At 43.5% G+C, this 24,586-nt stretch overlaps 1 protein-coding gene and 1 long non-coding RNA gene across 5 annotated transcripts in view; one reads left to right on the top strand and one right to left on the bottom strand.

Moving 5' to 3' along the window:
• The first annotated feature begins 12,608 nt into the window (after window positions 1-12,608).
• Window positions 12,609-24,586, top strand: part of PCYT1B (phosphate cytidylyltransferase 1, choline, beta) — a 29,597-nt gene continuing 17,619 nt past the window's right edge. For 2 of the 4 annotated variants that reach the window (XM_015885783.2, XM_015885802.2), the window contains exons 1-2: window positions 12,609-12,885; window positions 23,681-23,780. In XM_015885783.2, coding sequence (XP_015741269.1) covers window positions 12,769-12,885; window positions 23,681-23,780 — 217 coding nt within the window. In that variant the 5' untranslated portion in view covers window positions 12,609-12,768. The remainder of the gene's footprint in view (window positions 12,886-23,680; window positions 23,781-24,586) is intronic. The other 2 variants (XM_015885793.2, XM_015885811.2) reach the window with 2 other exon arrangements.
• Window positions 18,192-18,781, bottom strand: LOC107325207. Its single transcript, XR_001559639.2, has 2 exons — window positions 18,642-18,781; window positions 18,192-18,520 (listed from the first exon to the last, which is right to left on the bottom strand). It is a non-coding gene; the product is annotated as an uncharacterized LOC107325207 (long non-coding RNA).

Here is a 24,586-nt window from a genome sequence, read left to right as displayed (position 1 = left end):
TCCATCCCTGGGCGTAGAGAGGAGACCACCCCTCTCAGTAACAGCTGGTTACTAGATCAGTGAAGCTGTAGCAAACCCACAGCCCTATAAACTTATTGCATTGGAGCGCTGAAGCTTGATGGTCTTTAGGGTCCTTTACAATATGAGCCATTCTATGAAACACTGACAGCTTCAGGAAGAATGCCTTTCTGACCTACAGATACCCTGCATCAAATGAAATGCTGTCTGATATATAAAATGTATAAAATAGCTATTGCATAATCATTCAGTTTGAATAAAGATACACTGCATTTCACGTACATCTAAATGATTCCTTACACATTCTTTGTAATCCTGAATTTACCAGATTTTAATTCAAATTCAATGAAATTCAATTAAAGTTAAACAATGCCCTTAGTCAGCTGCCAAACACACAGTGAAATGTTATTCATTCAGGTGATGCCGTGATCTGAGATGATACACAATGATACGGTTAACTTACTGAACTGTGCTTGTTGATGCAGCTCCACTGTGGGACAGGGCAGACTAAACAAAACCCTTTTGATGAATGCTTGTTCAATCCTGGCATTCATCTTGAGCCATAACAAGAAGGTATCTGTTTCCTAGTGCATAGCATTTAAGTGCTGCAGGGAGGGGGAAATAAGAAGTGTGAGGGGGGGGGGGGAAGAGGATGGGACAGTTTGCTGTGGAAAAGAAAAATAGCCCAGCAGGATCTGGGACTTCCTCTGCTAAATGGCTTTGTCACAGCAGATTACCTTGAGCTGAAGTTCAGCCTCCCCTGGGACAGTCATACAAGAACAGCTTGGTATGACCTTTACTCAATTGTCTTTGAAGTAAAAGAGTGGGAATTCCACTGTGCAGCTCCGAGCCACTCAAGGTTCTCTCAAGGAAAGTGTGATAAGCCTCAGAAAAAAAAAGCACAAGAGAAGCACAGTAATGAAGATGGTAGGCAGCCAAAAGCACAGAGCAGAAGAGGAAGCTCAGGAAACCTGCGCTCCAAGATTTCAACGAAAGGTGACAGAGATATATTTTTCATGTTGTTTTCTGAGGCTGATTTAAATATGTCAGTAGTGACTCAAAAATAATATTTATGAATAGAAAATGCTGCAAACCATTGCAAGAGCTCCAGGTTTGTATATACTGCAGTATCTATTAACACACAAAAAGTACAAATGGAGTATAATATCAAACCTATGCTTAATTGACAGAGTAATTACTGTATTGAGAATAGTTCTGTTCTTCCTTTCTATATCCATGCATGTGCAATCTGTCTCAAGGACAGCAGGGCAAGAAGTTAAAATTGTCAGGCTCCAATATTGCATGTTAAGCTTACGCTTGGTAATTTTTATGATGATGGAACAAAAATCTGTTGAAATTAAGAGGGATTGTATAATACAGATTGCAAGTAGACTATGATTTGTAGCATAGACAGCAAATTCAGCTGCACTAACTTCAAATGCCTAAGCATTACTATGTCATTGTTAAGGACAGAGTATCTTAGTGGAGAACTGTGTGTGTATGCATGCTACTGCACAGGATGTGGGTGTGTATGTTACATGTGTGCTCCACAAACCCAGAGTATTTCATTCTCAAACTTCTAATCCTTACATTGGTCTGAATTAATTCATGTTATCACTCAGCTTAAAGTTTATGCATCTGGCATGATTTAGTTCTCTTCATTTTCATTTCATTCCATTCACTACTTCATTTCAGCAGCTAGTTAGTCAACTATGCTATTCATGTGACATTTTAACATGAATTACTTGGATGAACTGGATGAGGGACTGAACTACTAACGGAGCATAGCATAGGTTACATAAATTAAAAATAAAAATAAATTAAAAATAAAAATAAAAATAAAAATTAGAAATAAAAAAATAATCTCAAATTATTTTCCATCTAGAGTTCTCTGATTTCAAGTCTCTTCACATGTATTTAACTTCCTTATAGAAATATGAATAAAAAGATGCTTCACTATTTGTTTATCAGTGAAGATGGTAATGCAAACATTTATGTTCAAAGAGTAGGCTTGTTAACTACCAGGCCTCTAAATGTGTTTTGTGTTCACATCTCCTTTTAATTTCTTACCCACATTTCTTTCTAACAATAGGATAAAGAGGATAAAGATGCTTCTATGACACAAAGACTCTGAAGTGCAAACATGAAATAGAAACTGGAACAACAGCTTCCATTATTTGCCATCTGATAGAAGAAAGTTGGTGTGGAAAGAATATCCAGAGATTTAAATAATAATAGTAATAATAACAACAACAAATGCATTAACTTCTAATTGCAGTTAAACAAATCCTAGTAACTCTACCAAAACCAGTGAAATTTACCTAATAGTAACAGAGAGCAGAATCGAATCACCTGCTTCCCTCATACAGTATTCCTTTTCAAGTACAAAATATTGTAATGGAGATTAAATAGGGAAGACAGGTTAGAGCAAACGCACGGAGAATGAGCTCACGTGTAATTATAATGTCTAAGAATTAAGTCTGATGCCATTGGTATTCAAAAGCATACAGTTATTGCCACAGCACAAAAGTCTGTTTTAACTACTTTCAGCGCTCTTTACAATCTCACAAAAGTGAACCATCAATGTATAAGCAGAAGGTTACTGCAGAGAGGCTGTTATGTTTCAACACCTGGCTGAAGATCAAATATAATTCCAACAGTAAATATTCCGTGTTCAACCTTATAAAGACTCTTCAGTGGGAAAGACAAAACCATCACACTGTGCTGTGAAATAATTGCTGGTCTTGTTGCAGTGCCCCCATCTCTCTTGCTGAATAAGTGCCAGTAGAATCCATGCTCTCAGTATCAAAAGGAAGCAAGGGCTGGCTGCTCCTCAGTGGAGGGACAGGTAGGTCCATGTCCCACACAGTCTGAGTAATATCGGTAGGGCAGGCATTGGAAGAGTGCTCAGAGAAGCCAAGTGTCCAGTCCATGCAAGTCCCTGGTAGTGAGGCAGCTCTGAGGTCAATGCATAAATGTGTCTCAGGGGCAGTTCCAGTGATGTTAGTCTGGGTCAGGCACAGCCTAATTGTCTCCACGCATGCCCATGGTGATGAGGCAGATCCAAGGACAAAGTCATCCCATGGGTGAGGATCAGACCTGGTGATGGTATCCAGGGTCAGACACAGCCCCATGTTCACCAGACAAGTGTGGAGTAACAGGAAAGGTCCCAAGCCAAGATGGGAAGCAGGAGTATGGCTGTTGCTGAGCTGGAGGCTGGTACTACTACAGCATAGTTCTTGCAATGGTAGAGCCCCTGAGCAGAGGGTAGAGACTGGTCAGGGCTATTGGTATTCTTAGGATGCAGGCAGCTGCTTCCCCTCATAAGCAGGGTGCATCCTCGCATCTCACAGATGCCTGGGCTTGGAAAGAAAGTATGATTTAATTGTTTGGGTTGTCTTCAGGCTACTTTTTGAGCATTGACTTGGGGCAGGGACAAGGACCTGGGAAAGAGATGTGGTGTAGGGGACCTAAGGGTGGCAGGGAACATGAAGGCCATGTCTCAGGCAGAAGGATTTCCTCAGGAGCCTGGAGCTTGGCAAAGGCCAGCATGATGGGGAGACCAAAGCTCAGGGTCAGGCTGGTGAGTCAGAATCATGTGGACAAAACAACCATGGACCAGGCCTTGCTGCACTCAATTTAGGGACTGAGAACATCTTAGTTAACTGTCAAGGTGCAGCAGGAATCAGCTGCTCCATAAGGGCATGGTTAATGACACAGCTGGTGTGAGAAGGACCTTGCCACCAATGGGCTCAGCTATAGTCAGGGTCAGCCAAGAGTCCAGATCACCAAATGAGATTTTGGATTTGCCTCGTTACCACAGGCAAATCAGAAGTGCAAGACATGGTCAGGTCTGGTGACAGTAATGTGAGTCAGACAGGCCAGGGACCACTGGATGAGTCCACAGTGATGAGACAAATCCCAGGGCAGGGCAAGGCAGGAAGTCAGTTCACAGGACAAAGTCCAGATCAGCTGGGCACACAGCTGGGCTCAGCAACAGTACATTTGTATCCATCATCTACTACAGCATACTTCAGGTGTTGACTGAAGGCCCAGGGCTAAACTGAAATGAGGTTTTCAGTCAGTTTTGGTGTCTCAATCTGCCTTTTTTTAGGCAAAATGGAAGAAGCTGTTAGAATAAGAGGTCTTCAGATTTTCCAAGATTAAACGTGGGCAGTTATTCAATAGAACTAGACAAGGGTTGCTTACTTTCATCCACATCCAGTAAGGAATGGTGTTTCCAGGTAGCTTAGTAGCTAAACACATGATTAAGCATACTAGTACTGTACATGTTGCCAGGGAGTAGCAGGAGTGGTACTCCTTGTTAAGGAATGGCAAGTCAAGAGCCAAGGGGCTGGCAGGACAAGGCATCACCAGCCAGGGCTCAGTCCCACAGAACCCAAGCCAAGTGAACATGGTCCAACCAAGAGTCCAGATCATAAGGCCATAAGGCAGGCCTAACATCAAGCCATTTTGTCAACCTGAAGGTCAGCTTTAAGATCACAAAATAGGTCTTTAGAAACAAGAGAGGATTGGGGTCAAGCCAGGAAATCAGCCTGCAATTTCAGGTCCAGATTATACTGGTGGGTTAGTGTATGATGGAGGTGAGGACTCATCCAACACTGTTCAGGAAAGGGCTGAGGCTTAAATAGAATTCTTGAGCCCATAGGCAGAGAGTGCAGAGTTGAGGCCCCAGATGAGGCTTGTCAGTGCCATCGAGTTCATTTAGTGCTCTCAGGACCCTGGCAGATACGAAGTGACTTATATCCAAGATGGAATTGCACAAAATTATTGCAAGTGCCAAGCCTTCAAGCAAATATCAAATAGTTCCTCGCAGTCACAGGAAGCAGCTGTGTTGCACAGGTAGAAGTTTTCCATGCATGCTGGATGGATAGAATATGCCCAGCCAGTAACATGCCATATCAAAAGCTTCAAAGTTGACTAAGTTATAAACAGTCAGATTGGGATCCCAGGGTTAAACAATCTTGATAACTAATAAAAGTTAAAATAGCTAACAAATTCTCATTTTAGAGTACGTGTTTTGCTTTAGGCGCATGCTTTGCTTTAAAGAAGGTATGTCACTCTGCCCTGATGTATCAAATTCTACAGTTGATAAGCTTTTGGTATCCAAAATAGTAAACTTAAATCCCCAACTTGCATGCAGTCCAGTGTACAGTTTTTTTATGTTTTACTTGGCAGATTGAGAAGATGTTTGCATGAAAATTTGACAAATTGGCAGATAAAGGTTAACATGAATGGTACAGGAGGATTATAATGATGGAAAAGTCGGAGTGATGGAATACTGAAAATCATTCCAATAAGTCTGAAATTGAGCCAAGGAGAAAAAAGGTGGCAGATAGATTGGAGGTGGGTAGATTGAAGAGAATGCAGTCAAAATATAGGCAAGAAAGACAGTTTTAGCGAAGGATTTTGTGTGTATTTGAGGGAATTGGTGTGCACCTCTAGAAAAGCAGAAGAGAGGAAGCGGAAATTGATCCAGAAAGAGTGAAAGTAATGGCTTGCAGGGAAAGGAAGGATAACATAGTCTAAATGTACACAGGAGAAAGATTTTTCTTAAATCATATTTTATCTGTAATGAGTATTCACTCGATAGCAGGACAGGCTGAACATGAATCATTTGGGAAAACCTTATACTGAGATAGCGAAAGCAGTTACATTCAGCTTTATATTTCTCAGTAGTGGTAAAGTTGCAGCTATAATGTGCTTACACCAATCTACTGTAATGCTTTAGAGAACCCAAAGAGCAACATGAGATGGTCTTCAAAATATGACCTCCGAGAAATCTTTGGAGCAATTAAGGCTGTTTAGTGTAGAAAAGGCATATTAGATTTGTCAAAGAATAAAAATCTACCTGAATCTTTGCTCCAAATCCTGAAACTATTGATTCAAAACCTTAATGAAAAAATAGTCAGTGCCTACCAAAGGCAAAAGAAAATGATACTGTTAGCTATGTCTGGTAGAAAAGCAAGCAACAGATTCAGATGGCATCAGCAAAAACTCAGGTTAGATAAGAAAAATACATTATATAAGGAAATAAGAACAGTGGTAAGAACACATTGAGTAGGTTGTTGCAGTTCTGGGAAGGGAATGATGAAGAGAGGTTAGCTAATTGAAATTCTTCACAACCTCTGTGCATCCAGCAGGAAAGTCCCACTGCTAGAAAAGCTGTCCTCCCATGACAACCCAGTAATTAAAAGCTTGATTGTTAAAAATAGCAAGGACTAAAAAAAACAGATTAATGATGGGAAACACAAACCTAACGTTTCTCACTCTAAGTGACTAGCTCAATAGAAATATAAAATTAAGACAGCCATTCTCCTGCTCAAACACCAACCAGGATTTCTATCCATTTTCTTCAGAAGTGCTTATAAAAGCTGTTTACAAAAGAGAACGCAAAGGACCTCCCCCAAAGTGGGTAGCCCCAGTTAGTAAAGATAGATAGTGCCATCAGCCATGGATTAATGGCATTTTAAAAGTCCCTGCTTTTTTTTTTAAAAAAAAAAAAAAAAAAAGTGATTTTCTCACTATTTGTTTATAAATCACATTGGAACTGAAATGTACTACTTTTTTTTTTTTTTCTTTTTTCTTTTTCTTTTTCTTTTTAATCTTATTGTGGTCTACAGCTTCTCACAAGCTCTGTGTGATAGTGACAGGGCCCGAGGGAACGGCATGGAGCTGTGCCAGGGGAGGGGCAGCTGGGGGTCAGGGAAAGGGGCTGCACCACAGGGCGGTGGGCATGGAACGGGATGCACAGGGCAGACTGGAGTTCAAGGAGTGTTTGGACAAGGCTTTCAGTCACAGGGTTTGGATTTTGGGTGGTCTTGCGTGGAACCAGCAGCTAGGCTTAATGATCCTCATGGATTCTTCCAACTCTATATTATATATATATATATATATATTATATATATATATATTCAAATGTTCTATGATTTTATGACTTTATTACTATTGAAAGACTAACTTATTTGATTCTATACATGTATTTCAAGAATATGGTATTTCTTAAAAATCACATCTCTGCTACGGAGTGACAGATATAAGATGATGTTACACCAAACCCTGTGGTTTTTCTTTTAGTGATTTACTGACTGACACTGCATATGAAAAGGTATGGATTTAATCCACGTGCAATTCTGCAAGACTCTGTCATAAATCAGAAACATTTTGGATTTATTCTGACAAAAAGGCAATAGTTTGTAAGCTCTGTGCATTCCACCGCAATGATGAACTGTACCCTAAAAGCAACAGTATCAGATTATGTGGAAGCAGCAAAGAGATCGTGTTGGAAGCCACAGTGTTGGATACCTTTCATTCACTGTCCAAGCAGTACAGAAAAAAAAATGCATTACACTGTGGAGATTTAATCTCAGTCTAAAAATCTGTCATTTACTTAATTGATCATCACAGCAATGAGTATCCTTTTCTTCTGTTTTGTTGCTGTAGTTGTTGCTGATTCCTAATTTTAGCAAGCCTAGTTACTGTGGCATAAGTAGGTAGAAAGAAAGAAAGAAACAGTATTATAACTATTCTGAACTAATCCATTCCTCCGTCTTACAAAATCCTGTGGTTGACAGTAGTTGAAGTCTTCAGGATCTAAAATATACACACTGAAGTAAAAGCCAGCTCACCTGTTAAATATTCAAGAACTGCGATGATTTGAGTAAATGTTTGGCTTCAAAGTCAAACACTGTTTAAGCATGTCTCTCACCAGTTTGCCATAGTCTCCTGTTGACTTCTGGACAGAAAATACCTGAAGATCTCTTTTCCTTTTTTATGACTTGGCTGTAAGTCAAAAGACTACTTCAGCCCATCTTACGTGCCGATGATTTTAAATACAGCTTCTGCTCTGTTACTTAGTGCCTCAGATCCCCTGAGGAACTTCAAGCATTTGATAATGTTCTCTAAGGACTGCAGTACATTTCTGTCCCTGCTTTTAGAAAGGACATCAGAATCACAGGTGTCTTTCATTAATACTGCCGTCCCCAGCTTGGAAAATCTGCTTAGTATTTTCAGAATTCTCTGTAGTAGTAACAGCTCTGGACAGCTGAGGGCATCTAAGCCAAATTACCTGATGGCAAATGGCTTAGAAGTATGTCATCACACTCTGCTGAAGATAGCAGGCTACATCTCTGCTCAAGAATTAAAAGCAGTATAAAGCATTCTTTGTTAACTACTTGTGAAATGCATGTCATTTTTCCTTCTCAAGCAGTTTGGGGTCTTTATAAAGTTGCCAAGTAGAGGTTTCTCTTTTAGGGATTTTGCTGTACGCCAAGAATGCAATTAGTATGCATTAAACAGCATGATTGTGACCTTGATGTAAATGGCTCAGTGATGGTTCTCTCTTATCTTAGTCCATCAAATACAGAGAAAGGAGAAGGCTCTCTCCAATGGATGTGGCCACGTTCAGATTTCAGCCATATTACATGATCAGTGCTATTCTACTAGAACTAGTTTAACATGAAAAATAGGCAAAAGCATCATGGAGGTTTTACAGATGCTGGTGTCTAAAAGGAATTGAAGTTTAATTAGTTAAAGTTGTGGGCACTGATGAGTGCTTCTCTAAAATATATTAACAAATGTAATGGCTATATTTAAAAAAAATAAATAACAGAGGAGATTTAGCTATGGTGGCCTGGAAACATAGAGGAACCTACACAGGATACTTGTCTTTGTAGCATTCAGCTGTACAGGAAGCTCAGGCAGAGATTTAAATGTAACAACTAAAAATATGTATATATATATATTTCAAACTTTGATAAGTAATTGTTCTTGTTTGTAAAAAGAACTTTCATATACAAAAAGTTCTATCATATCTCAAGGAGAACCAGGAGAGTTTGCTTTAGTGACACATGTATGTGGAAAAAAATATCATGTCTGTGGATGGATTCAATAAGGGAAATGAGGCACTCATTGCCCAGAGAGGTGATAGTTGTCCTGTTCCTGGAGACATTCACAGTCAGGCTGGACAAGGCTCTGAGCACGCTGTTTGAGCTGTAGGTGTTCCTGTTCATTGCAGGAGGAGTTGGACTAGGTGGTTTTTAAAGGCCCCTTCCAACCCAAGCGAATCTGTAATTTTATGAGCAACATTATGAAATACAAATCAAAATAGAGTCAGGCTTAATAGCAAACTCCCAGCATGAAAGCACAGATGGATTTCACCTTTGCATGCACAAATGAAGGGAATTTTCTGTTTCAACTTGCTGGCAATCACCCTGCTGCAAGAACATCTATTCCCTTCTTTCCCCACCCAGCACACACACTGGGTCAGTGAGGCCTGGGCACTGACTCCAGACATGTAGCTTACCCGCACTGATCACCTGGAAACCAGCAAACACCACTGGGTTTATACAAGGGCAACCTGCTAGGTCCATCTATTCAAGTCCTAGCACTGTTTGCCCAAATATCCTAGTAGTGTAATGTTCCTTCAAAGCTTTTTTTTTTTTTTTTTTTTTTTTTAATAAGAAAATGAGGAGGAAAAAAAAGATTAATCCACTTCTAAAAAGTTATGAAAGAAGGCTTCATGTTACTCTGCCAGTGTTCTTATGTCCTGAAGAGGTATGGACCAGGTGCTCCTTTTAGCTGTGCAGAGGTTATGGCTTAAAAATGAAAATGTATTATAGAATCATAGAACCATTAAGGTTGGAAAACACCTCTAAGATCATCTAGTCCAACTGTCAGCTCATCACCACCATACTCATTAACCATGTGCCTGAGTACAACATCCACACATTTCTATAAGAAGGTTCATAAGGAGGATCTGGGGAACTACAGGTCTGTCAGCCTGACCTCGGTGCCAGGGGAGATTATGGAACAGATCATCTTGAGTGAGACCACATGACATGGGTAGGATCAAGCCCAGATAGAGTAGGTTCATGAAAGGCAGGTCCTGCTTAACCAATCTAATCTCCTTATGTGAGCGGATGACTCACCTGGCAGATGAGGGAAAGACTGTCAGCATAGTCTACCTAAACTTCAGCAAAGCCTTTGACACTGTCTCCCACAGTATTCTCCTTGAGAAGCTGGCCACCCATGACTTGGACTCTTTGATGGGTAAAGAACTGGCTGTGTAACCAGACCCAGAGAATGGTGATGGATGGGGTTAAATCCAGATGGCAACCAGTAAATGAGTGGTGTTCCCCAGGAGTTGGTATTGGAGTCTGTCCTGTTCAGTATCTTTATTGATGATCTGGATGAGGAGATTGAGTGCACCCTCGGTGAGTTTGCAGATTATGTCAAGTTGGGAGGAATTTTTGATATGCCTGGGGGTAGGATGGCCCTACACAGGGATCTGGACAGGCTTTATCATTGGGCTGAGGCCAATGGGATTAAGATCAACAAGGCCAAGTGCTGGGTTCTACACTTCAGTCGCGACAACACCAGGCAATGCTACAGGCTTGGGGCAGAGTGGTTGGAAGACTGTGGGGGAAATGGACCTGGGGGTGTTGGTTGATTCTTGGCTGATCATGAGCCAGCAGTGTGTTCAAGTAGCCAAGATGGGGAATGGCATCCTGGCTTTTATCATAAACACTGATGCCAGCAGGAGCAGGGAAGTAATCATCTCTCTGTATTCAGCTCTGGTGGGGCCACGTGTTGAGTGCTGTGTTCAGTTTTGGGACCCTCACTACAAGAAGGACGTTGAGTCCCTGGAGTGCATCCAGAGAAGGGCAGTGAAACTGGTGAGAGTTCTGGAGCATAAGTATTATGGGGAGTGACTGAAGGAACTGGGATTGTTCAGTCTGGAGAAGGATCAGGGGAGACCTTATCATTTTCTACAACTACCTGAAAAGAGGTTGTATCAAGGTGGGTGTTGTCCTTGTCTCTCAGGTAACACTGATAGGATAAGAGGGAATGGCCTCAGGTTGTGATGGGGGCTCAGGTTGGATATTAGTCTGCCCAGGGAGGTGAAGGAGTCACTGTTCTTGGAGATGTTCAAGAACCGTGTAGGTGTGGTACAAAGGGCCATGGTTGTGGGGAAATAGTGATGGTAAGTGACTGGATGACCTTGGAGGTCTTTTCTAAACTTGGTGATTCTGTGATCCTGTAGTTCTTGAACACCTCCAGGTATGTTGGGTGACTCCAGCACCTCCCTGGGCAGCCTGTGACAGTACTTCATTGCTTTTTCTGAGAGGAAGTTTTTTCCGGATATTCAACTTGAACAGCCCTTGGTACAGCCTGAAGCTATGACCTATCGCTGTTACTTACCCGGGAGAAGAAGCCGAGCCGCACCTCCCTACAACCTCCTTCCTGGGAGGAATTATAATTCCTTTCACTGAGAAAACGACTTTATTTTGAGCACTATAAATGTACAAAAGCATCACCCAAAGAAGCTCAACCAAAGTACAGGACCGGCTCGGCGGGCTGCGCCGCTGGGGGCGGTCCGAGCGTGGCCGTTAGGGGGCCGCCAGGAGCTGTCCGTTCAGCACCACGGACGGGACGGGGGGCCTCTCCTGCTAGGAGCACCTCCCGTATATCTAACAGATATACATCCATATCCATGTCCCTGGTTACTGACCGCACCTCCCATATATCTAACAGATCACACGGAATCACAAAGAATCACACACAGAATGACCCGGGTTGGAAGGGACCTCAAGGATCATGTAGTTCCAACCCCCCTGCCTGGCAGGGCCACCAAACATACACCTTTACTAGATCAGGTTGCCCAGGGCCCTGTCCAACCTGGTCTTGAACACCTCCAAGGACGGGGCATCCACAACCTCACTGGGCAGCCTGTTCCAGGGCCTAACCACTCTCCTAGTGAAGAACTTCCCCCTAACCAACCTAAATCTTCCCTCTTTTAACTTAAAACCATTTCCCCTAGTCCTGCTATTGTCAGCCCTTTCCAAGAGTTTACTCCCCTCCTGGGAGTAAGTTCCCTTCAGGTATTGAAAGGCTGCAATGAGGTCACCCCGCAACCTTCTCTTCTCTAGGCTGAACAAACCCAACTCCCTCAGCCTGTCCTCATAGGGGAGGTGCTCCAGCCCCCTGATCATCTTCGTGGCCCTTCTCTGGACCCTTTCCAAAATCTCCATGTCTTTCTTGTACTGAGGGCTCCACACCTGGACACACTACAACAGATGGGGCCTCACAAGAGCAGAGTAGAGAGGGACAATTACCTCCCTATCCCTGCTGACCACCCCTCTCCTGATGGAGCCCAGAATCCCATTTGCTTTCCGGGCTGCCAGAGCGCACTGCTGGCTCATGTTGAGTCTCTCATCCATCCATCCCCCAGGTCCTTCTCAGCTGAGCTGCTCTCAAGGACCACTCCTCCCAGCCTGTACAGGTGCCTGGGGTTCTTCCGGCCCAAATGCAAAACCTTGCACTTTGCCGTGTTGAACCTCATTATGTTCACCCGAGCCCAGCTTTCCAGCCTGTCGAGGTCCCTCTGAATGTCATCCGTTCCCTCCACCGTACCGACCGCACCACCTCCCTCAGCTCGTCCCTCTCCCCCTCTTCCTCCCGGCCGTTCTCTCCCTCCTCCCGGTCCCGCAGTGGCGCCGTGTGGCGGCAGCCAACCCGGATGCCGCATGCAAACGAGCGCGGCGCTCCCCGAGGCGGGCGGGAGGCGCGTTTTCCGCCCGGTTTCCATGGCGACGCGAGGCTGCCGTGCCCCCGGTTTGTTGGCGGGGAGACCCCCCCCGGGGCGGGCACCCGCGTGACGGCCGAGCCCCGCGCCGGGCGGGCCCGGGCGGCGGCGGCGGCGGCGGCGGGGAGCGTCGTGAGCCGGCCATGCCAGTGCTGTGCGGCGGTGCTGAGTCAGAAGCAGGTATCCCGAAAGCCCCCTCTGATGAGCGGCGCCGCGGGGCCATGGAGGAGCTGGAGCACACCTGTCCGCAGCCGCGCCTGGTGAGTGCGGCCCGCGGGCGGGCCCTGCGTGGGGGCAGCGGCGGAGCGAGGAGGGCAGGGGCGGCTTTACAGCCCTGCGCCTGCTGAGCGATACATCGCGGCCGGGCCGCCTTCATCTTGCCCTTGCTCGTTCTTTGTCGTTTCGCTACTTTGGGAAACGCCAAGTTCCGGGTCTTTTTCCGAAAGCGAAAAAGAAAAGAATAATACAGAATCCCCCCCGTAAAAAAGTGGGGTGGGCGCTGCCGGAGCGCCGTTCTGCGGCCTCAAGCTCCGGTACCGCGGCCGTGGCGCTGGGGCAGGGCAGGGCAGGGCAGGGCAGGGCAGGGCAGGCCGCGGCGGCACCGGGCGGACCCGGCTGTACCGCACAGCCCGCAGCGCCACGCACGGGGAGCGGCACAAGGATGCGCTGCGTGTGCGGCACCTCGGTGTGTGCGGCCCCGCACGGTCCCGAGCCTGGGAGCTGCCTCTATCCGTGCGGTAATGGACATGGTTTTAAGTTGACAGAGGGAAGATTTAGGTTGGATGTTAGGGGGAAGTTCTTCACTAGGAGAGTGGTCAGGCCCTGGAACAGGCTGCCCAGGGAGGTTGTGGATGCCCCGTCCTTGGAGGTGTTCAAGACCAGGTTGGACGGGGCCCTGGGCAACCTGATCTAGTAAAGGTGTATGTTTGGTGGCCCTGCCAGGCAGGGGGGTTGGAACTACATGATCCTTGAGGTCCCTTCCAACCCGGGTCATTCTGTGATTCTGTGTGATCTGTAATGCCAAGTACGAAAAATGCCTTGCTTTTTGTTGAAACCTTTTATTGTTCCATCGAACACAGAGAGGCAGGACGCAGACAGACAGTACCAAGTTTGTGCTTGATGCAACAGCTGAGCGTGGAAATCAGATCGTTCAGCTCCAGCATTCAGTCACGGTCTTAATTAACACGTATTTAAGCATCTGACTTTGGTAATTAACTTCAGCGCTATATTTGAATTAGTTGACACCGTTCTAACATGACAAGAAGTAGCAACAGTCACTGGGGTTGACCTGAATTAATGTTTCCTGCTCCCTAGAGCTAGAACCAGCTTTAAAGAAAACCCTTATTTCGGTCAAGGGATGTCTTGTTGTAGGGAGCCTGCTTTGGCAGGGGGGTTGGACTCGATGATCTCTAGAGGTCCCTTCCAACCCCTACAATTCTTTGATTCTGTGATTCTTTGGAGCTGTGTTGATAGGGCAGGTTGGCTCACATGTGGTCACTGCTGCATTCTCCTATACCCTGCCCAAGATTTCTTTGTCAGAAGCTCAGATGGAACACTCGATTGAATAGATTACTACGTGCAGTCTGACACTTTAAAAGATGTTAAGGGAAGCAGTGACAATCTGATGCCAGTGTTTGTGGTATCGCTGACTCTGGTGTAATTCTGTGGAAATTCAGGTGACAGCTGGAGTACATTAATAGAACAGGGATTCACTGCAATGTTTTAGATCTTCATCACTACCGGTAAATTCATAATGGACAGTGGAAACATTTTGAGTGAAGATGATGGAAAATGTGTCCACATAAAGTGACATATTTACAGCCAGCGGGTCTACCTTGTCTTCAGGCAAAACAAAATAAAGCCCATTGTATTATGATGGAATGTACCTGTTTCGATTAAGGCATAAGGAGTGTTACAGACAAGTGCTGTCAAGTTTCCCTCTAATTAGCTATGACTTGAGAAGAGTTGAGAGCTGGTGTCCTGAGGGGTCAGTCACAGCTCCACAGATGCTCTAGTAACGTGGGCTTTGAAGCTCCTGTCAGATTCTTTAATATTTTCACTACCTTTTCTGATCCCCTTCCGTCACATACACAGGTAGATCACTGACCAAGGCACTTACTTCATTAGTGCAACTGAAAGAGGAGGTCTAAGTTACTGACTTTGTATCATATTGCTCTGCTAGACTACAGGATGGTACCTCAGATCGATACCAGTAATAGACAACTTTTTGATACTGCGCTTTGATTGCTACTCAACTCTAAAATGATCTGGACCTTCAGGTTCTTAGTACAGGCTCGTTTTTAGGATGCTATTTTTGTTAAGGAAAAAGATTTTAAAACATGAAAAGCAGGTTAGTTGTTTTCTGAAACAATTTGGTCAGAGGGACCCTCATTGTTTTAAATGGTTCAACGTTGCTGCTGCTCATATCATGACATGCATTCAAGAGACAGCAGTTTCCCCCATGTATTGTTCAACAAGTTGCAGATTGCTGATAAGCTCTGGATCTCAGGGAACCCTGTTATGGATTGTCTATGTCTGCTTACACTGAAAAGGCCCATAAGTGAGACAAGTTCTTAGTTTAATGTGATGCCAGAGATATCAAAGGAGGAAATAGACAATAAGTAGAGAATCTTGTGAAACAGTGTGCCTTTTTTCTTTTAATCTTTTGGGATCATGAGTCTGACTTCAGCTCCAGAAGCAACTCTACATGGGCAGCTTATGGTTGTTGGGTTGGGGTTCGCCTTGTGAATTGCCAATCAACCTGAAATAAAGCAAAAGATGCTACAACAGCACACTTTGTTCAGGAAGACTGTTCCAGATAGCGTCTTTGACCAAAAAAAAAGGGAACATTGGCAGCTTATAAGTACAGTGCTGCAAATAAGGCAAAACCAAATACACGTTGAAACTTACCCAGAAGCAAACTTCAGAATGTACCAGTTGGCCTCATCTTTCCTTGGGGTGTGCCAAGGTCTTCCTTTCCTCATATGTCAGGTCCCTGTCATCTAATGTAGGCCTCAGTGAGAACATCTGGAGAAGTGCTGTTGGGACCTGAATTACAATGTGTTCTCTTCAAAATGGGCTGAAGCCTTTGGGGTTTGGTCAGATAATGGGAATGAAGTATCTTGAAATGTGTTTCCCTACCAGTACGTATCTCACCGTGCTTTGAGTCTAATGAGAGGTAATGCTTGAGTAAGGAATAAAGGCTTTTCTGCAACAGCTGGGGGAAGTTAGGCACAGCTTAAGGAATCCTAAGAAATTCAATAACCTGAATTAGCCAAGATGAAGTAAAGGGGAGAAGACAAATTGGCCTGTGTGTACAGGGATGTTGGTGAGTACAGGGCCAGCAAGGAATTAAGGAACTTTTTTCATCACTTTAAAGTCTATCTGCATGATCAGAGAACCATAGAATATTACCCAGGTTGGAAAAGACCTTGAAGATCATCAAGTCCAACCGCAGCCTAACCAGTACCCTAACTCTAACAACCCTACACTAAATCATATTTCTGAGCACCACATCCAAACGGCTCTTAAACACAACCAGGGATGGCTATTCAACCACCTCCCTGGGGAGCCTATTCCAGTACCTAACTACCCTTTCTGTAAAGAAGTCCTTCCTAAGATCCAACCTAAACTTGCTCTGGTGCAACTTGAAGCCATAAATAATGAATAGCCATGATGACCTAAAGGAGCAGGTAGGTGGCTTTTGCTGTGTCTGCTCTTTCCTTGGCTATGTAGTCCCAAGAACACCGGGCTGTTTGCAGTTGTGTGACATCCGTGCTCCCACAGAACGCTACTCTCAGACATCTCAAGCTGAAGCCGGATCCCATTTGCCTGTGCAGCAAATGATATCAGCACCTTGTGTGCAAATACTGTACTAGTTGTCTTTTTTTCTGACAGGGCAGAGACTAGCAGGAGACTTTGGACCTATCCATATGGCAAATAAAACATGTTCTGCCAAGGCACTGTAAGCATCAGGGCTATCTGAGGTTCACCCTGGCAACCCAAGCAACTGCTCCCGAGCCTGAGCTTCCTTCTACTGCCTTGACTTGAGATTCAGAAGCTACAAGCTCTTATGAATCCGTAGGACTTAGGCACCAGATACCCTGGGGCCACTGAATCTGTAATAATTTAGAAAATCAGATTTAGGAACATTTGAAGAACACGGCTTTCATGTAATTTGAGGTATCAGCTGCTTTAGCCATTTATTTTATTGTATGATTTATTTTAGAAGAAATGACAGCACAGCGAAGGCAGCATTAGTCTCCTCTAGATTCCCATTCCTCCATATATCTTCGTATTTACCATTCATATCTCACTAATATATATGTACAATTTTAACCAGAGGAGCTGATGCCAAATTTAGGGGCTTTTATTGTGGTTTCAAAGCATCCCATGTGTTTGCTCTCTCTCATCTGATGTTATGACTTAGGGGGTCTGCCATCTGTTTACTTCAAACTGGAACTAAGCATAAATGTATACATGAAAAGCTTGGCATTTGAGAAACCCAAAATGACTTCATGTGATCCAGTACCTTTTAGTTCCTTCTTTGTTTCTGCTCTGGCTTAATTTTAGTTTTCATAAACGTTTCCTATTACACAAAAGCAGAAACTCTTTAAGCATGCCCAGTGTTTGTACTTGGGGCACGTAGCAATCTTCACCACAGTTAACAAATAAATAAAAACTTGCCTGTAAGCACCGGAAATCTGCTGTAATTTGTGTTTGCCGCATCAAAGAACACACATTTGGTATACAGTCCAGAATGCCACAGTCTCTGCAAAAACATATTGCAATCCATGTTGATCAGATACACTGAACTACAGATACGCTCTTTGGCAGAATTCGTAAGCGACCCATAAACACAGCACAGGGAGCCAGCGCTGTGCATTGTATTCCTTGTTGGCGAATACTTCTTTGCAATGCAATTTCAGAAGAAGCTGGGGAGAATGTTACTGAGTTCTTAAACTATGCAGCTGTTGCTACTGTGGAGCTGGAACTGTCTGTGTGTGTGCTTGCTTTGTTCCCAGGTAGCTTGCCCATCTATCCTGCATGCATGGAGACAGAAGGCAAAAAAAACTCTTGTGAGAAGCACCAGATAAGTCAGAGGTTTGTTACGAAAGCCCAGTGCACTTCCTAGGGCGAAACAGTTCATCCCAGGGTGCTCCTGTGTTCCAGCTGGGGAACTGCAGCATAGCTCTATTTTGAGTAACGATTTATATTATATATAATATATATATATATATATATATATATATATATATATATATATATATATAAGCTACCCTACATCTGACGTGAAATAATTGATAGACATTAAGTACTTTTATGTAGAAACACAAGTAGAGATTGAATACTGGGCTGAGTTCTGCCATGGTCTCAGCTACAGCTGAACTGATTTCAGCAGATTAACTCTTGCCTACCTGAAGTTAAGTCCTTTTAGGCAGACATCAGGTATATACACTAATGCAGGTGACTAAAGAAGCAGGCAATAGAAGTTAAAGAAAAAAATATGAGCCAACATCAGTTGTTTCTGGATTGGTCAATAAAACACAAGGCACTGGAGCAGAGCTTGCATGTTTTGGGTCTGTTGTACCTGCTGCTCAGATTTTAATTGCAAATGCATGACGGACAATTGGGTTCTGCAGTCTGGTTGCAGTGTCTTCCTTTTATGATGGCCACTTCAGGCTGCAGTTTGGTAACCAGCACCCTGCTGATGAAACTGTATGCTTCCTTGTCCTGAACAGCTGCATATCCTTCCTCCTGTCAGAGACCCCTGACAGTTTGAGGCTCTGTCAAGCAAGGCAGTAGGATCGAGGCTCAGAGACTGCACGCTGCCTTAGCTTCAGTTTGTTCTTGCAGTACCTGGGTTGCTTGTGTGCAGCACTCCTTCCAGTTGTGCTGGGGGGAAGGGGACAGATCTGTGAACTGCAGAGGCGCTTGTTTCTTTTCCTAGCATAAGGTGAAATGATACAAAGATGATAACAGATATTCAGAAGGTTATTTATAAGGAAAAACTCACCAATATGGATGCCTTCACTAGGAAATGCTGAGGCAATCTTCACCAGGGAGCAACCTCCAAGAGAGATGCTGCCTTAGTGGTGGTCAGCCCTTAAATGAGGTCTAGAGGAGGTGGAGTCAAGCTCCACCCCTTCTGGGAGCACAGCTGAATTACCCTCACCTGTGCTCCCACAGCTGACCCGACACTTGCCTCAGCTGATTAATCAGAGGTTCAGGCTGTGATTACCAATTTCCCATACACCTGGCTAGCGTTCAAGTAGTGGAGGTGCTTCATGATTCACCCAAGCTCTGCTTAACTTGGGATGCATCTTGCCCTTGCAGGAGGTTTTAATTCTAAATACTGTGTTCCAGTTTGGTCAGCAGTTGTGGTTGTCATGCAAGAGTTGTGTCACAAAGTTATTTCTCCTTTTGCAAAGATTAGAGTAGAATATTGCTGTACTAGTTTCCTCATCTGTGCAACACATTTACATCAGTGTGCTTCTCGAGAAGGCAGTGGAAGCTTTTTTTTTCTGCTATCATTCAATTTCTAATTTGTAAATACATCTTACAGTTAATCATGACTGACTTAGTACTAATGACAAGCAAAGTATAATTGAAGATAAAGCCCCAGGAAAAAAAAGCAACTGTGAATAAGGCAATTTGGAATGCTTGCAAACAGAGTTGTTGGTTTTTTTTAAGTTATTATTTTTGTTAGGTTAGTTTGGCCTATTTTTTTTAGATCCACCTCTTTGAGTCAGCAGAATTGCTGGAGAATAAGCTAGATTTTCTTTTGATTCATGTGTTGATACTGGAGCTTTTTCCTTCTGAAAGGTTTACCTCAGGGCACCCGCCAATAACATTCAGTTACGGCTGTCTGGGCCAAAGTTACTGAAGGCAATGAATACATCAGACAGCAGGATTTTCATTTTCTGTACTGTTCACTCCCCGTACCTCTAGGAGAAGACCTAGTTGGGAAATCCTTTGACTAGCAAAGGGCATTTATGCTTCGGAAGCTCTACGTGTATTTTTAGTTCCTCCTAAAGAGTTTCAATAACGTTTTGCCCTCAGCAAATGTTCCTTAAAGGCGATGTCAGCGTTTCCTGCTCTGTAATTACTGTTTGCTAACATCAGGAGCAGGTTCCCTAAATATTCTTTCTTCATATGAGTAGACCTTACCCACGTGACTTGCTCCAGTAAAATCAGTTATTTGTTTTAAATGCTGCCTCAGAGATGGAAGGAGATTGCAGCATCGTACCTCCCACAGAATCTCCTGCCAGTAAAGCACAGGCCCTACAAAGCACAGCTCTGCGGAGCTTCCCTGTCTGGCCATACTCCTTCAAGACTGAAATGTGCTTAGACCTCTGTTGCTGGCCAAATCCTTGGTGACATAGAAGAGTTCTCTCTATCAAGGGAACAGTGCTTTTGTCTGCTGTGTGGTAACAAGGTAGCGTGGCTGTGTTAATAAAAGATTTAAGAAGTATGGTTCCTTCTGTTTACATACGTTGCATGTGGTTACCCTGCAGACAGAGCTACAGTGGCAGATGCCATATCGTATGGATGACTCTACATGCATCCATCTTCAAGAATATTTCTGTCTTCCTCAGTGCTGCACGGGAGAAGAAAATAAAAAGAAATACACAAACCATTCACACAACTAGTTATTCCTCTTACAGACTGTAAACAAAATACATGTAGAGGTGTTCACATTTCTTAGGTGTTGTTTCAGTGGTCTGACTCGTGTTCCTCTAAAAAACACCTCCCACTTTCCTTTAAATCCATTAGAAACATAAGCTGTTCATATTTATCTGCTGAATTGCTGCTAAGTTAAATGGCTGCGGTAGCCTAAGAGGCTATGAAGAGGGGTAATAAAAAGGCAGTGTCAAGATACACCTGAAAATGAACTACTACTAGTAGTCATGTGGCATTTCTTCGGTGGTTGTATTCTGACTCAGAAGGGAGTTTAGCTGGAGAGAGCTACCTACTGCCCTGCACTCTCACTGCCTTGTTAGTTATACTTGGGGACTGCTAACACACTTAGTGCAAATTAAGCTATCTGAGGCTTTTACATGGAAATTTTACTGAAATTGAGTGAACTTCGTACAGCAATGACATGGCATTTGGACTGCTTAAATGAAAGTATGGTCTCCCTGCTGTTATCAGGTGCTTATGGCATCAGGTAACCCCAGAGTGTGAGCACCATGTAAATGATTTTCTGTTTCTGTCTGTTAAAGCTCACAACAATAGAGTCATTAAATGAACACAGAATGGTTTGAGTTGAAAGGGACCATAAAGCCCACACTGCCTGAATCCCTGCTGTGAGCAGGGCTGCCCCCCACCAGCTCAGCTGCCCAAGGCCCCATCCAACCTGGCCTTGAGGCCTCCAGGGATGGGGCACAACAGCTTCTCTGGGCAGCTGTGCCAGCGCCTCACCAACCTCTGAGTAAAGGATTTCCTCCTAACAGCTAACACCTAAATCTCCTCCCTTTTAGGTCCAAAATATGAGGGTAATTTGACTTGCTTGGCTAATTACAAAATGAAAGTGCCCAGAAAATAATGAAGACACAGATGAAAAGTCTGTCAGAAGAAGACAGAAGTACACTTGTCTAACCATCTGATTATTAACAGAACTGAAGCAAACGTCTACAAGTACTTTAATGGATTACCCAAAATGAAAAGGCTGCTACATAGATTATCTCTTCTCTCAGCTCCAGTTATTACTCACAAGAAATTGGAAAGATAGGAGTAATTATATAAAAGTGGAAAGGCGCTTGATAATTTATTTCTAGTTTTTTATCGCTTTTTGAAATATTTTATCTTACACCGTTGCAGACAAACCAAATGATCTTATTTTACTCAGAAAATGTTCTTGTTAAGCTTTGTGACGTCTCTTCCAGGCCAGAGAAAATGGAATAGTATTATATGCACTAACTGGGAGCTGCTGATGTGTTTGACTTGATCTGACAGCACGCTTTATTTATCCATTTCTCCATTTATACATTCCATCTTTGACAGAATTTGGCTGATTGTAACCTGCTGTGTGTAATGCATTTTCTTATCCAGGGTCTGAGTGGTCACAGAGTAGCGAAAGCATGGACAAGTCTGGGTCTAAGCCCTTGGTCATGAAGTGAGCTTTAACAAGGAGTGTTTACAAAAACTGGATTGATGGGAAGCTCATAGAGGTTGTTCTCCATTTAGCAGAGGCTGAAAGAAAAACCTTGGTGTCATCAAGGTGTTTAAATGGACAAAAAGCCCCACTGTGTTTGCCTGGGAAAAAAAAAAAAAATCTTGCTGTGAACCAGGCCTATTTTCTTCAAATAATCTCTAAGGAAACAACCTCTGCCAAGCCAGGATCTGATTACCAGTTGCAGGCCGCAGACCATAGCCATTATTGTTTTAACATTTCTGCCTTCCTCGTTATCTCAGCACGAACCTGGCTCTATGGGCTGTTGTGTAACTTGACCTTGGTTGGAGATAAAAAGACAGGTTAGTGCTCAGGGATCGCAAAGACAGAAGCGAAAAGACAGTATTTAGAAAATAAAGGAGGGAGCTCACACTATATGATTATGTGTAATGCTGTGCTACGTGGGTGGCCAGTTGAATAGTTCCTTTCCATGAAAGCCAGGCAGAAGTGCAGAGTTTGGCATAGTTTCTCTGTTTTTAACCTTGTTCTGTGCAGGGAAACTGTGATTTTCATCACCAACATATTAATGTGATCTCAGATGATTTCCAGCAGTATTTGATCTTAGGAAAAAGGGGAAGGAAAAACAGAAGGAAAAATGTACATACATATATATGTAAAGGTTGAGTGCCTTTGGGATATACTATTTGCTTTGTTTCCCCAAGAGAGAAGAGTTGAAAATGATTCTTATAGATCACTTTCTACTGTCGTTTTACTTCTGTCCTCTGACCTTTGCACACAACAAGACAGTGAGCACAGAGGTCAGCAGCAATTCAGCCCCGCATGTCTTTGGGTTTAAGCATCTTGGTCATGCTAAAGAAAATAAATGATCAGTGATTAAGTGTTCAGTATCTAAAAGCTAAAAAAGTGTAAATAAACAGGAAGAGAGATTCTGTTACTACCAACAGATCTAATTTATAATGACAGCTGTGCGTTGCATAAATGGTTACCGTCAAAGCCAAAGCAGTGGTGCAGGGCTGTGCAGTCCCAGCTAAATCGTGGTGGAAGCAAAGTAGCACCTCATCTCACAGAAACAGAGCAACCTAGAGGTTGGCTAATGATAGCTTGTTGTTTCTGTGATTCTGGAGAGATGGCAAGCCAAGAGAAGGGGAAGCATGTTTTTTTTCACATCAGACCATATGGCAGATAATAAATACCTGATATTCTTACTGCCGAGAACTTCCTGCATAGGCATGAACAGAAAAATAAAGTCTGTGTCAGGGTTTTCTGACAGATAACATCACGTCATTCTTCACATGTCCTCACTCTCTCTCTTGTCTTTAATTTATAAGCTCTTCAGACCCTCATTGTGCTCTGACGAGCGTTTTAGTACTACTACAGTACATGTCAGAAAATGGAATTGCAGCTCCGATAGCTTGGCTAAGTAGGACTTCTGGTTGCAATCCAGGCTTTATTTTGAATGGCTCCTCAAAGGTGCCTGAGATTCTGACTAAAGACACAGCAGAACAGCATATGGTTCCAATCATTTGTACTGGTGTTTTATCAATTGGAAAAACAGTTACGTGTGAGGAGCTGGCCCATTTGTAGTATTCTAGATTCCAATTAGCTTTATTATATGTTATTCATTATTTACACATAGCAAAACACATTTTGGGCCTTTAGACTTGTTGAGACCAAACCAAAGATTAAGCTACTAGGACCTACAGCCATCAGACCTGTCTTTGCCTTGCAGACAAAGCAGTTCTGTGCCTGCTCTCAAGTCAGAATGCTTGAGCTTCTCAACTGTAGCCAAAAAGCATAAGTAAGTCCTTAGGGAACACACCAGCATTTAGCCTGATTAGAGCATTCTGGCACAGGTCAGTGGTTCTTTTTTGACTCCTTGATGACAAAACAAATTGACCTTGTGTTTTTCTCCCTTCCAGACTCTGACAGCACCTGCCCCATTTGCAGATGAAACAAGCTGTCAGTGCCGAGCACCCCATGAGAAGCTGACCATTGCACAAGCCCGCCTGGGAACACCAGGTATGTGTAGAGAATATCAGCAGGACCATGGGTACTCTCAAAGCACCGGCTTTCCCTTACAGATATGTATCAGTACTTGCTTTTTGCCTTCTCTTTGGATGCAGAGAGGCCAGCCTGATATCTGGTGCTATTAGGTAATAGGGAAGAAACCAGTGACTAAAAAACCTTCATTGTTTGCTAGAGAGAAGCAAGGAGAAAATGTTTCAAGCTAGAATTTGATATTGTCATGGATGCTTTCACGTTATTCAGAAGGAAGGCTTGCCAGCCCACTCCAGACAGCCTGAAAATTGCATTGTGTAATGGCTACCGCTGGCGTTTCTTTCACCGATTCCCTTGCTGACCACATAAAAACCTTAAGTGGCCGTAATTAAAGACCGTTTGCCCTTTGTAAAGAAGACATTCTTAATTTGAGAGCTCTGTCTGAACATTTTTTCCAGGCTCACTTCCGTGCTTGGGCTGGAGAAACAGAATAATTTCACAGAAAGTCCCAAATAAATATTTCAGCCCCACCGAATTCCAGGAGTATTATGTAACCTTTGCATACTTACTCTACATACTTAAAATAAGCTTCTAGAGTATGTAAGCAGATCCACTGTAGAGGAGTAAATACCAGATTTCTAGTCAGTTGTTCATGGTATCATGTGTTCTCAAATTTTTGGGGACTCCTGGATGTCATGATAGCGGAGACATCTCTCTATAGCACTGAAGGACATTCCATGAATATGAGGGCTCTGTTTTTCTTGTTTCTGCTGCCCTTTTGCTTGAAGGTAACTTCTGTGTGGCACAGCTGTCAGGCCAGTAATCTG

The sequence above is a fragment of the Coturnix japonica genome, chromosome 1, assembly GCF_001577835.2.
Source record: "Coturnix japonica isolate 7356 chromosome 1, Coturnix japonica 2.1, whole genome shotgun sequence".
Lineage (NCBI taxonomy): Eukaryota > Metazoa > Chordata > Aves > Galliformes > Phasianidae > Coturnix > Coturnix japonica.
The sequence above is the reverse complement of the archived record's forward strand: the minus strand, read 5'-3'. Positions and strand labels throughout refer to the sequence as shown.